The 13,791-nt window shown below is 33.9% G+C and overlaps 2 protein-coding genes and 1 long non-coding RNA gene across 3 annotated transcripts; all 3 read right to left on the bottom strand.

The window, feature by feature from the left end:
- Nucleotides 1-340: 340 nt before the first annotated feature.
- On the bottom strand, nt 341-874 carry LOC138893614 (agamous-like MADS-box protein AGL62). Its single transcript, XM_070178258.1, has one exon. The coding sequence runs from the start codon at nt 872-874 to the stop codon at nt 341-343; it is 534 nt and encodes a 177-aa protein (XP_070034359.1).
- Nucleotides 875-3,869: 2,995 nt separating this feature from the next.
- LOC138893276 (uncharacterized) lies at nt 3,870-4,790 on the bottom strand. Its single transcript, XR_011408366.1, has 2 exons — nt 4,622-4,790; nt 3,870-4,482 (listed from the first exon to the last, which is right to left on the bottom strand). It is a non-coding gene; the product is annotated as an uncharacterized lncRNA (long non-coding RNA).
- Nucleotides 4,791-6,825: 2,035 nt separating this feature from the next.
- On the bottom strand, nt 6,826-9,534 carry LOC104120231 (1-aminocyclopropane-1-carboxylate oxidase 1). Its single transcript, XM_009631961.4, has 4 exons — nt 9,298-9,534; nt 8,776-9,002; nt 7,807-8,140; nt 6,826-7,352 (listed from the first exon to the last, which is right to left on the bottom strand). Exons 1-4 carry the CDS (start codon nt 9,400-9,402, stop codon nt 7,059-7,061), a joined length of 960 nt encoding a protein of 319 aa, XP_009630256.1. The 5' UTR covers nt 9,403-9,534; the 3' UTR covers nt 6,826-7,058.
- Between the last annotated feature and the right edge of the window lie 4,257 nt (nt 9,535-13,791).

Below are 13,791 nucleotides of genomic sequence, written 5' to 3'. Positions count from 1 at the left end.
ACATCGCTGAAATAAAATAAAGAACAAAAGTTCAACAAACACTAAATTTGAACTTTGTAATTTTTTCATCAATGTTTTAAAGATGTTAAATTTATTATTAAGAGACCTACTAGCTAATACACACATAAGATAAAGCAGTTAAAAACTATATCGAATATTATTAATGAAAATTGTAGCAGAATACATGCTTGTAGCATTGTTGAAATAAAATAAAATTACAAAAAATCCACATCTGGATAACATGAATTTGAATTTTCTAGTTTCGTTCACAAATGTTGCCATATAAGTCATTAACTTAGGGTGATTAATTTGTGAAGTACTAGGTGCATTATCGGCATCTTTAGAAGTAATTTGGTGTTGAGGATGAAGCTCCAATTTCCAACTGATTCAAACGATTGTTCATATTAAAAACAAGAGTCTTTAACCATGTTTCAAATTTTGTCACTTCATCTACATTGAGCTGTTCAATTGACTCCCACCAACCACTCTCTCTAGTTTCTGTCATTTTGTCATAGAAACGTGTTTGAGCAGTTGCAGCGTCTTCTCTTGTATCCAATTCTTCAAGCCTACTATTGAGATAGTTCACTTTGTTTCGAGCATGAGCCGCAACTAGGCCAGTAGTTTGACTTAACTGCATATCAGGATTCTGAAAACGAGCAATAATGGCATCATCTGTAGGGTGAAAAAATGAGAAAGGCTTACCGGTAGGAGAAGAAACCACTATTCCAATGTCAACACCGCATTCTGCAATAAGTTCACTGGCCTTTTTGTATAAGCCTGCGCGCCGCTTTGAGAATGTGGCAAAGAGGTCATCTTTTTTTTCTATTTTTTTCATTTGAATCTTTTGACGCCCTTTAGTCTTCTTATTAACCATGACTAAACTTATTAGAAGAATTGATAGAAAAAAAAACCTTTATCAGAATGCACTTAGAAGAAGTGCAATATCGCGTTATATACATAAAGGATTTTATCATTATGGTAATTGAATCTCTACCCAAATATGCAATTTGGTTAATTTTTTTATTATTGTAAAAATTATAGTAGCAAATGCAACCAATTTAATGCCACATCAATGAAAAATCTAAAATTTTAAGTATAAATAGGTAAATACTCTAACATACTTATGAAATTTACTAAATTGGTATCAGCAAATATGGATAAATTTTGACGGAACACCAACTACATACCAAGATCTTTCAAATTTTCTATATAAAAAGCAAAGTCAAATTCTTGACTTGCCTTAACAAAATAAATCTAAGATTCAACTCAAATATGAAAATGTCTTAATGTGCTTACTTAAATTTATCAAGCCCAGGTAGGCAATCTAAAAATAAAGCTTGAATAGGTAAATATTTTAATGTATAATTAATTTACCAGGCACTATTTTATTAATGTTAATATGTTGACGGTGCCATTTCAAAAATATAAGTGGCTTTATGTGTAAGCTCAACATATTGTTGGAATAATAAAATAGCAATCAGATCATCGTAACTCACAGTAATCGTCGATTGAATTTGGCTATTTTAGGTTAGAGGGTATTTTTTTCCAAATTTATTTTATTAATTTTAATAGGTCAATTCCACACAAATTAGTGCCTAAACTGGAGATAAAATTTAAATAACTGCGACCAGCCAATATCTCATGTGTAAGGGGTAAAGAACACAAATAGCTCTCAAAGTGAATGATCTTGAATTTTTGTCCCCACTTGCCCTATAGACAGAACTCCAAGTTTAAGAAGTGTTGCCTCTCACTTGGCCCATAGACAATACTTTTAACTTTTGACCTTGAAATTTTACGGGAGGAAGTCAGAAGTTAAAGACCGTCCCAAAAAATATCATACTTCTGCAATTTTTTTGTGTAAGGAGCCAGGGCCATTTCTGGGGAGTTCCATGGGACACGTGAACTCATGCTCCCCGCCTTAAATATCATGTATAGTAAAGTTATATTTTTTTTAAAATATTTAAATATATGTGTGTGCACTCATGCTCAAAGTATTATATGATGTGATGATTATTGAGTATACCTCTCCAGGTGAGGTTGTGAGTTCAAATTAAGGGTGACATATGGGCCAATTAGGACCGGGCCTGGCCTAGGACCGCAAGCCCATATGGGCGGTGGGCCAAAATAGTCCTAACCGGATAGGACCGCGGGAGGTGGGCTGGGTAGTGGGCCGGTCCCATAGGCGAGGCCCGCGAGATCGGGACCGGCTGGGAAGTGGACCGGTTCAAGCGGTCCTTCACGGGCCTATCCGGGCCCAACGGCTAATTTTTAAAAAGAAAAAAAAATCTGCCACATTATAGCCGTTATGGCATTTAAAATCTAGCCATTTCCTCTGCCAAAATAGTCGTTGGCTATTTATAAAATAATTATTTAACCCCCCAACTTTGTTTTAACCCCAAACTTTTTATAATTATAACATCCTAAATTTTAATATTCAATATTTAATATCGAATATAGCTTATATATATTATAACGCATTGCTTTGAATATCTCTTTACAATATTTTTGTCTTTAAATTTGAATTAAAAGTTTTAGGTCACAATTCTATAATATAATTTATAAGGAATTGACTTAGATATTTTTATTACCATTTTTTTTCTCTAACTTCTATAAAATTTTAAAAAAAATAAAAAGTATCTGTTGGGCCCACTTAACCCGGGACCGTTAGTTCGTAGTCCCGGTTCCGGGCCGGTTCCAACAAGAAGTCCGCAAAGCCCAGGACCACTTAGGACCGGGACTACGAACTAACTTAGGACCGGGCCCAGCCCACATGTCACCCTTAGTTCAAATCGTATGTCAATCTTGTTGTTTTTTCCTTTTTTTTCTAAAAGTAGAGGCCCACGGGAGATGGGCGTGTCTGGTGTTATTTTTTGCGTATTAATTAAGTCTTTTTCTTTTTATTTCTTTTTTTGTTTGGTTTATTCTTTCAAAATTTTCACACATTAAAATTTCTATTCTTCTTTTGTCGCTGTAAAATCTTATATGATTAAACAAAATGTGTATATTAAAACTAGTAGCAGTGTATGATGTAGTATATAGTCAATGGGTTCAATCTCAATATTTTCAACATCGAAAATAAATATAGATGTAAGAAAATTATTATTTAAAAAAAATTGAACTTATATTTTCAAAAGTGCAACGGGTACCCAATCGTAAAAACTAAAGGTTGAACCCGTAAAATTTATATTCTGGATCTACCTCTTTTTAATAGTGCACCCGTCCTGCCAAAATGTAGGGAGCAAATCGGCAACTTTTGCATTTTGGCTCATTATATATTGTGTGCACAAACCCAACCCTTTTATTAGCCCACTAAGAGAATTCTCTTTGTAAAATGTAAAAGAATAGTCCCTCCGTTTCAATTTATGTGAACATATTTTCTTTTTAGTCCGTTCTAAAAAGAATGACATCTTTCCTTATTTGGAAACAATTTACCTTTATGCAATGATTTATAATCACACAAAATATATGTGTCTTATTTTACACCACAAGTTTAAAAGTCTTCTCTCTTTTCTTAAACTCTGTATCCAGTCAAATGGGTTCACATAAATTGAAACGGAGGGAGTAGTATTTTTTTATTAACGAGGACTCTTCCCTTTTGAGAAATCATTTAATTTTTTCGATAGAAGGTAATTAGTACTTGCTAATTACTACTGGCGGATTTCTATACTTCAATTCCGAAGTCAAAACTACTAACTCATTGGAATTATGGCTCAAATATAATTTAACGTCAAAATTACTACTGCTTTTTGTGATTGCAATTGGCTATTTTACCTTCACTTTTCTGCAAACTCAAATTTCAAGCATAATGACGGCAAAATCCAATGAGAAAAGAAGTAACACAGGTACATTTTGGTACATTAAAATCTGTATAAGGTAACTTTATCAGTTTATTATAAGATACAAACTTTAAGCCTCTTGACTACATATGTAGTAGGGACACACACTTTTGTAAATATATTAATTCCACTATACTAAACAAGCAAATAATGTATGTCACTCGTCTTGTACTACTTCAATAACAAATCATTTTCTTTCAATTTTCATCTTTAGTAGTCTTGAATTTGGATCTATGCAGTTACAATTGGATCCATCTTGACATCAGATTCAATAGATTTCATGGCTTCAAATCTTGGCTCCTTGGCCTGAAACTTTAGTCCGGCGTATAACTTCATGTAATCATCAAACACAAATTTGGGATAAACTTGTTTGCTCTCCGCTGCCTCTTTCTCAACGAGAGATGGTGCGGGATAAATCACTGCATCACTTCCTGGATTATAGAAAGAAGCTAATGACATCCGAGTCCCGTCTTTTTGCGCTACCACTCTGTGCATCACACTCTTGTACTTCCCATTTGTGATTACATGTTTTCACATTTTTCATTAAAACACTTGGTATATACTCCAATCTATAGTGAGAAAAGTGTACACCTAGCTCGAATCAACATATAAGCAGTTGGTGCACGTGGACCTGTTGCACGTGCACCTATTGCATACTCAAACTTTGTATATGTATATAGAAAATATAAGGAGAAAAACACTAGACGCCTAATCAATAAGACATAGACACCTAGCTCGAGTCAACATATAAGCAGTTGGTGCACGTGGACCTGTTGCACGTGCACCTATTGCATTAGACTCAAACTTTGTATATGTATATAAGAAATATAAGGAGAAAAACACTAGATGCCTCACCAATAAGACATAGACACCTAGCTCGAGTCAACATATAAGCAGTTGGTGCACGTGGACCTGTTGCACGTGCACCTATTGCATTAGACTCAAACTTTGTATATGTATATAAGAAATATGGGCCGGTTAGGACCGGGCCTGGCCCAGGACCGCAAGCCCATATGTGCGGTGGGCCTAAACAGTCCTAACCGGATAGGACCGGGACCGTTGGGAGGTGGGCTGGGTAAGGAGCCAGTCCCATAGGCAAGGCCCGTGAGACCGGGACCGGTTGGGAAGTGGGCCGGTTCAAACGGTCCTAAACGGGCCTATCCGGGCCCAACGACTAATGTTTTAAAAAAAAATCTGCCACATTATAGCCGTTATGGCATTTGAAATCTAACCATTTCCTCTGCCAAAATAGTCGTTGGCTATTTACAAAATATCCATTTAACCCCCCAACTTTGTTTTAACCCCAAATTATTTATAATTATAACATCCTAAATTTTAATATTCAATATTTAATATCAAATATAGCTTATATATATATATATCGAATCTACTTTTTATAACCCAAGTGGGCCCAACAGATACTTTTTATTTTATTTTTTAAAGTTTTATACAAGTTAGAGAAAAAAAAATGATAATAAAAATATCTAAGTCAATTCCTTATAAATTATATTATAGAATTGTGACCTAAAATTTTAATTCAAATTTAAAGACAAAAATATTGTAGAGAGATATTCAAAGCAATACGTTATAATATATATATATATATATATATATATATATATATATACACACACTAAGTGTATAATATATAAGCTATATATTATACACTTAGTATACACATATATATACATACATATATAAGCTATACTAAGTGTATAATATATAGCTTATATATTATACACTTAGTATACACATATATATACATACATATATAAGCTATACTAAGTGTATAATATATAGCTTATATATTATACACTTAGTATATACATATATATATTATAACGCATTGCTTTGAATATCTCTTTACAATATTTTTGTTTTTAAATTTGAATTAAAAATTTTAGGTCACAATTCTATAATATAATTTATAAGGAATTGAATTAGATATTTTTATTACCATTTTTTTTCTCTAACTTCTATAAAACTTTTAAAAAAATAAAAAGTATCTGTTGGGACCACTTGGGCCCAGGACCGTTAGTTCGTGGTTCCGGTCCCGGGCCGGTTCTAACAAGAAGCTCGCGAAGCCCGGGACCACTTAGGACCGGGACCACGAAGCCCACTTAGGACCGGGTCCGGCCCACATGTCACCCTTAATTCAAATCTTATGTCAATCTTGTTATTTTTTTTATTTTTTTCTAAAAGTAGAGGCCCACGGAAGATGGATGTGTCTGGTGTTATTTTTTGCTTATTAATTAAGTACTTTTTGTTTTTATTTCTTTTTTTGTTTGGTTTATTCTTTCAAAATTTTCACACATTAAAATTCCTTTTCTTCTTTTGTCGCTGTATAATCTTATATGATTAAACAAAATATGTATATTAAAACTAGCAGCAATGTATGATGTAGTATATAGTCACTGATCTCAATAGTTTCAACATGGAAAATTGATATAGATGTAAGAAAATTATTATTTAAAAAAAGTTGAACTTATATTTCCAAAAGTGTAATGGGTACCCAATCGTAAGAACTTGAATCCGTAAAATTTATATTCTGAATCCACCTATTTTTAATAGTGCACACATCCGGCTAAAATTCTAGATACGCCTCCGTAGGGAGCAAATCTGCAACTTCTGCATTTTGGCTCATTATATATTGTGTGCACAAACCCAACCCTTTTAGTAGCTCACTAAGAGAATTCTCCTTGTAAAATGTAAAAGAATAGTATTTTTTTATTAATGAGGACTCTTCCCTTTTGAGAAATCATTTGATTTTTTCGATAGAAGGTAATTAGTACTTGCTAATTACTACTGGCGGATTTCTATACTTCAATTACGAAGTCAAAACTACTAACTCATTGGAATTATGGCTCAAATATAATTTAACGTCAAAATTACTACTGCTTTTTGTGATTGCAATTGGCTATTTTACCTTCACTTTTCTGCAAACTCAAATTTCAAGCATAATGACGGCAAAATCCAATGAGAAAAGAAGTAACACAGGTAATTTTTGGTACATTAAAATCTGTATAAGGTAACTTTATCAGTTTATTATAAGATACAAACTTTAAGCCTCTTGACTACATATGTAGTAGGGTCACACACTTTTGTGAATATATTAATTCCACTATACTAAACAAGCAAATAATGTATGTCACTCGTCTTGTACTACTTCAATAACAAATCATTTTCTTTCAATTTTCATCTTTAGTAGTCTTGAATTTGGATCTATGCAGTTACAATTGGATCCATCTTGACATCAGATTCAATAGATTTCATGGCTTCAAATCTTGGTTCCTTGGCCTGAAACTTTAGTCCGGCGTATAACTTCATGTAATCATCAAACACAAATTTGGGATAAACTTGTTTGCTCTCTGCTGCCTCTTTCTCAACAAGAGCTGGTGCTGGATAAATCACTGCATCACTTCCTGGATTATAGAAAGAAGCTAATGACATCCGAGTCCCGTCTTTTTGCGCTACCACTCTATGCATCACACTCTTGTACTTCCCATTTGTGATCACCTATTTTCACATTTTTCATTAGAACACTTGGTATATACTCCAATCTATAGTGAGAAAAGTATACACGTAGCTCGATTCAACATATAAGCAGTTGGTGCACATGGATTTGTTGCACGTGCACCTATTGCATAAGACTCGAACTTTGTATATGTATATAGAAAAATTAAGGGAAAAAACACTAGACGCCTAATCAATAAGACATAGACACCTAGCTCGAGTCAACATATAAGCAGTTGGTGCACGTGGACCTGTTCCACGTGCACCTATTGCATCAGACTCAAACTTTGTATATGTATATAGGAAATATAAGGAGAAAAACACTAGACGCCTCACCAATAAGACATTATAGACACCTACGAACTAGCATATAAGCAGTTGATACACATGCATCTGCTACATCAGACTCATCAAACTCTTCATTCAAACTCCAACTAAGATATTTTTGGATGATTACCTCAAGTTGATCACCAAGGTTAACGACGATGGAGTGGCGCATAGGAGGAACATCGATCCATTGGCCGTCTTTGAGGAGTTGTAGGCCGCTTACTTTGTCATCTTGGAAGAGAAGGATTATGCCACCAGCGTCCGTATGGGCGCGCAGTCCCTTAATCAAATCTGGTTTTGGGCATGGTGGATAATTGCTCACTTTAGTTCCAAAGTTTGGACCTTTAGATCCATAAAATACATTTTTCAAGTATCCCTTTTCTAGACCAAGATTTTCACAGAGCAAATACAACAGCTCCTCTGCTAGATTCTCTAATCTTTTAGCAAAATCTCTCATAACCTCCCTGCATTATATGAACAACTTTGGATTAACTATATGTTATTATTTTAAAGAAGAAACTTATCTTTGAAGTACATATGCAAACCCTCCTTTCCCCACATACACACAAAAGAAAACAAAATAGAATAAAATAAGGGGTAGCAGGTGCAGCATGTTCAGTTATAGTAAATCCTTGTCCTTCTGTATCCAATTTGGAATCTTGGACAATTTAGGCTGGCAAAGTTGGACACTGACTTATATCATGTTACTTTATTATAATAATAACCAATAACCAAAAAAATTATGTTATATTAATACTTCTAAAGTTTTTTTTTTTTTTTTTTCTAATAACAGTATATATTTCCGAATCTGCACACATCTCGACTAGTCCATGTGATACTTGTTATTGGCTAATTCGGTTGCGCATTGGCTAATTCCTGCTCACTGTGCAAAAGCTCACAAACCACACAGGAGATGTAAACCGCACTAGGGAAGCCATTTGCGACGAGTTCTGACTGGGGGAGTATGTTGGTGAGGGGAATCAATCCCATGTCTCTCATGTGGGAAACCAATCACTCGACCAACTCAGCCAACTCTTGTGCTAATATTTAGATAGATAAAAAGAAATCACCTAGCACGAAGTACAGCAGTATGGATTACCTGTATTGATCATCAAGATCAGGGACTTCAGAAATGTTAGAAACAGGAAGATGGCGCAAGAAGAAAGTGCTTTCCCAATCCATATCAGTAACCTCAGCTTGTACACCTTCAAGACCTTTGCTGGCCACCAATTCCTTAAACCTCTGTTCCATGCATTTCTTGTAATGCCCCTTTGTTAATTTCTCTACAGTGTCCATTACTTCATGTGGGATTCCATGGTTCACCAACTACAAATTAAAGAAACAAATTTATTTACATAACATTTCCAAGATTTTCATAAGAAGTTTATATTGATATCCTAGGATATAGGTGCGGAGCTACAATATTAGATGCGAGTTCACGAACCTAGTAGCTATTGCATAGAATCTATATTGTATTAGAAAATTTATTAAATATGAATAATATTTAATTGCGAATCAAGTAACTAAAACGAGTTATGGGTTTTATGGCAACCTATAAATTTCAAATACTAGCAATGCGTTTTGGGAATACATAAGTGGATATTTTTATGAAGGAAATTACCTCAAAGAAGCCCCAGTTTTCACAAGCATCCTTAATCATTTCCATGGTAGCAGCTCTTTCAGAACCATTCAGTTTTTCCAAGTTGATAATTGGGAAGTTCTCCATCGTTCTTGTAGAATAAAGACTGTGCTTTTGAGCGTATAGTGTGTGAATAATAGATAGAAGATGAATGTGATTATTTATGCAAAAGAATGAGTCTTTTATAGGGTATTTATAGGGAAAGAAATCATGTAATGCTGTGAAGAGAGTGAATAATTGTATAGTGGTATCTTATTTTGGTCTGGCCGACATTTCAAGTCGAAGTCTCACATAACTCCCTTAGTCTACCCCATGAGAGGTTTCCTTTTTTATTCTTTTAATATTGCATCCCAAATTCGAAATTATTGATTTGACTAATTTAAATTGGTGCAAAAATACTTTCTATTAAGAGTTTTTTAATTCTATGCTCGAATTGATGCTGATTAAAGGTTAAAAAGAATTCATTTATCCCACTATATTAATCATGAGTCTACTATAGCAAAAAAATACTTTCTATTAAGAGTTTCTCAATTTTGTGGTTGAGTTGACTCTAGTTAAAGGTAAAAAGATTTCATACATTCCACTACACTCTTGATGATAGACCTCGCCAGAGTTATTTTTCTTTTTTGAGTTCATACTTGGTCTCTGGTATAATCCAGACTAATTTGGATTCATACCACGTACCAAAAAACTTTTTTATTCCCAAAGCTTAAATCTAAAATGATTAAATGATGAATGGATCTTATCCATGCACTATGACCTTTGGTGATAGCAATGTTTAATGTCACTGTTCCTTGTTAAACCATCTTACTCACTAGTGGGAATTTGGAGTTAGGAAAATTCGAAATAGACCCATTTCTGGTGGCTAAAAATTGGTCTTTCTTTGCATCTTGACCAATGCTTTTGTTTTGTTATTGTTCATGTGTCATTTTAATATTCTTGGCTCAGTTTGACAAGGATACTACTATTCAGAAATTGCCATGCAATTCACATTCAACGACTGCACATTAAACTGCTTTCCTTACTTTTCCTTTGGAAGTTTCTTGAATATAGCCAAGGCCTTGACGGCACTGTTGCCCACCTCAGCTTAAAGAAAATAATTTAATGTATATATATATACATTAAAGAAAGAAAAAAAAAGAAAATATATATATATATATATATATATATATATAAAGAAATTTATTAATTTAGATTCATATAATAATTCATAAATTTTAAATAACCCCCGTTTTATATTATTTTGTTTGGCTAAGAGAAGAATATTCTGCAATGCGATACATGAATATAAGTCGGCCACGTGATTATTACATTAATTTTGACGTGAAAAATGCATTAATTTGAGCTTACAAAAAAAAAAAAAGGAAAGAAAGAAAAGAAGAAGAGCAGTTGATGATCGAATTAGACATCGGAATCACGAGTTATTTAATTATTTGGGGTATTATTAGTTTTAACCCGCGCAAGTAATTATTTATATTTGGTAGCCAAAAAAAGTATTTAAAATTTATATAATTTTTGTATATAACATTCAAAATGTATATATATATACATAAAATATACTTTTTCTGCTATTTTGAGAGCGGCTATACAATGTCATTTTTCTTAATTATTATTTCGTTTAATTGTGATGACCTAATAGGTCATTTACAGTTTTAACCTTAAATTCTATGTTTCGAAACTTCAATTAGCTCCGTTTAACCTTCCTCGTTTTGCGTGTGTGGTCTGTGTCTTTTCCGAAAGGTTTTTATGTGAAAATTTGATGAAAATGTGAAATCATGCCTTAAAACTCACTTGAGTTGACTTCGGTCAATGCTTTGAGAAAACAGACCCGGATCAGTATTTTGACGGTCCCGGTGGGTCCGTGTAGTGATTTGGAACTTGGGCGTATACCCGAAATCGAATTCGGAAGTCCCTAGCTCGAATTATCACAATTGATTGAAAACTAAAAGCTTAAATGTTTAAAGAATTAATAAGTTTGACCGAAGTTTGGGGGTGAATAAGTGATCGGGTTTTGGTCCGAACCTCGAGTTTTGGTCCGAACCTCGGGTTTTGACCAAGCGGTCCCCGGTAGTTGACTTTTGTTGACTTTTTCGATAATGATCTAAATTGAACCTCTTTCATTCGTAGGGTAGTTTCTAAGGTTATTTTGAATCGTTTGGTTGATAATTTGCTAGATTTAGTTAGTTCGGAGGCTTGTTCGAAAGGCAAAGCCGTATTTGAACTTTGAATTGATTGCGGAACGAGGTAACTGTCATGGTTAACCTCGACTTGAGGGATTAGGACTTGTTTTCCTATTTTTCTACGTGTTTAATATGTGAGTACAACATATATGTAAGGTGACGAGTACTTATGCGTTGTTGTTGGCTTAAAGCATGCGGGTAGAACTTGCTTCCTTGTGATTTATTGCCTTTTTAATTCTACATGCTTAGAGTAGATTATTAATTATTTGATCGTTCCTTCGGTATTTATGGATTAATTGAGATGGTTGAGTATTTTGGAAATTGAGATTTGGTATCTTGGAATCATTATTGGCGTAAAGTACATCCCTTGCATTATTTATCTCCCGAATTTGTGTATTCATTACGACATGGTAAGAGAGAGTGTTAAAGCACGAATGGTGATGTCATTCCATTATATTTCTTTATTTACTGATTAATACATGGTGATGAAGAGAATTAAAGCACGAAGGATGATGCAGTGCTAATCTATATCAGTTAATTCACCGTTACATGGTGAAAACGAGAGTAAAAGCACGAATGGTGATACAGTGTCATTATCATATCGTATGTTATTCGTCCTCTTTGGTTGATGGTTTGTTTGGCTGTCCATGTTGTCTTTCCTATTGTATTTATCGTATCTTTTTCCCCGTTTGCATGTCCCTTCCCAACTGTACATATTAAATCTCTATTGTGTTGTTGTTTGGTACATATATCTATGTTTGTACAGGTTTAATTATGTGAGTGCCTTGTCATAGCCTCGTCACTACCTCGTCGAGGTTAGGCTCGATACTTATGGAGTACATTGGGTCGGTTGTACTCATACTACACTCTGCACTTCTTGTGCATATATTGGTACTGATCCCAGCTGTACGTCAGGTGCACTAGCTTGGATTATCGTTCGGAGACTTGAGGTAGATCTGCTGATATTCACAGACCTTGAAGTCCCCTTCCTCTTTCCTCTTTTACTGTTCATTTCATTCGAAATAGTTGTATTTGTTTCAGACTCTATTTGTAGAACTTCTAGTAGGTCGTGTACTTATGACACCAGATTCGGATTGTATTAGATATTTCAGATGTATGATTTTTCGCACTTTACATCAGAATTCATTTCAGCTATTTCGGTTTCTTTATTATTATATAATTTGAACTGTTAAAAATGGATAAACTATTCTAACGTTGGCTTGCTTAGCAAGTGGAATATTAGGTGTCATCACGGTCCCGAGAATTTTCGGGCCTTAACATTAATCCAACTAAAATTGTAGTAATTGACTAGATGTTTGAACTTTGAACAGATCATAGTTGCTGTATTTTTGGTTTCTCATGCATTTCGTCATCAACCAAACTTAACATAATAAATTCTGGAAAATTCATCTAACTAATTTCCTTTAAAATAAATAAAAATAGCAGCCCGAACTACAATCTTTGACCAAATATACTTCCTCTTTGATGTCGATTGAAGAAAGCCTTATGTGACTTCAAACAAATGAGAAAAATCATTTACATGTTTTATTAGTGAAGCATGTTATCTGCCATAAAAAACACAACGTTAATAAGCAAGAAAACGAATGCTAAGATAAATTATTTATATAGTCAAGAAAGTAAGTGAGACGGATTTCATTTGAATTTTGAAATATATGTAATAGGATTAAATGTTGCACTATCGTCCGGAATTATATCCAAAATATAGTTTTAAAATATGAAGAAAAGAGATCCGTCTTCAGTTTTTCATTAGTTAGTAATTCTGGAAATGCCAAAATTTCATCAAAGTTTATACTCCCTAATTAGGCCCGGCTTAAAGCTTCATAATATCCAACGGGTTATGAATGCATTAATCTTTGAGGAATTGCATAAAGCTCCATCTTTCTCGGCTAACCCACGTATCTTACCGTTGAATCAAGACCCCTCTTGTTACTAGGTTTAACAGTATATATTTATATAGATTTAGTAAATATTTTAATACAAATAAAGGGTTCCGAAAAAATTCACTAGGTTCGCCCGAACCCGCACCACTACTGTAGCTCCGCCTCTGTAAACATGTATCAATTATATTTGTTCGCGCAACGAACACAATGAAGGCGAAATACAAAAAATACAGAAAAATAGAATATTCTCATTGCTAGTCAAACTCAAGATCTCCGCTTAATAAGTAGGTACTCTAACCAACCGAGCTACAAGTACTTGTTGCACTCTTATTTCAGATCAAAACAATTGATCTCTTGTTTCAGTACTATAAATTATAATTTTATGAAAGTACAAT

Source organism: Nicotiana tomentosiformis, chromosome 6 (assembly GCF_000390325.3).
Source record: "Nicotiana tomentosiformis chromosome 6, ASM39032v3, whole genome shotgun sequence".
NCBI classification, from domain to species: domain Eukaryota; kingdom Viridiplantae; phylum Streptophyta; class Magnoliopsida; order Solanales; family Solanaceae; genus Nicotiana; species Nicotiana tomentosiformis.
This window is presented reverse-complemented; position numbering and strand designations above follow the sequence as displayed.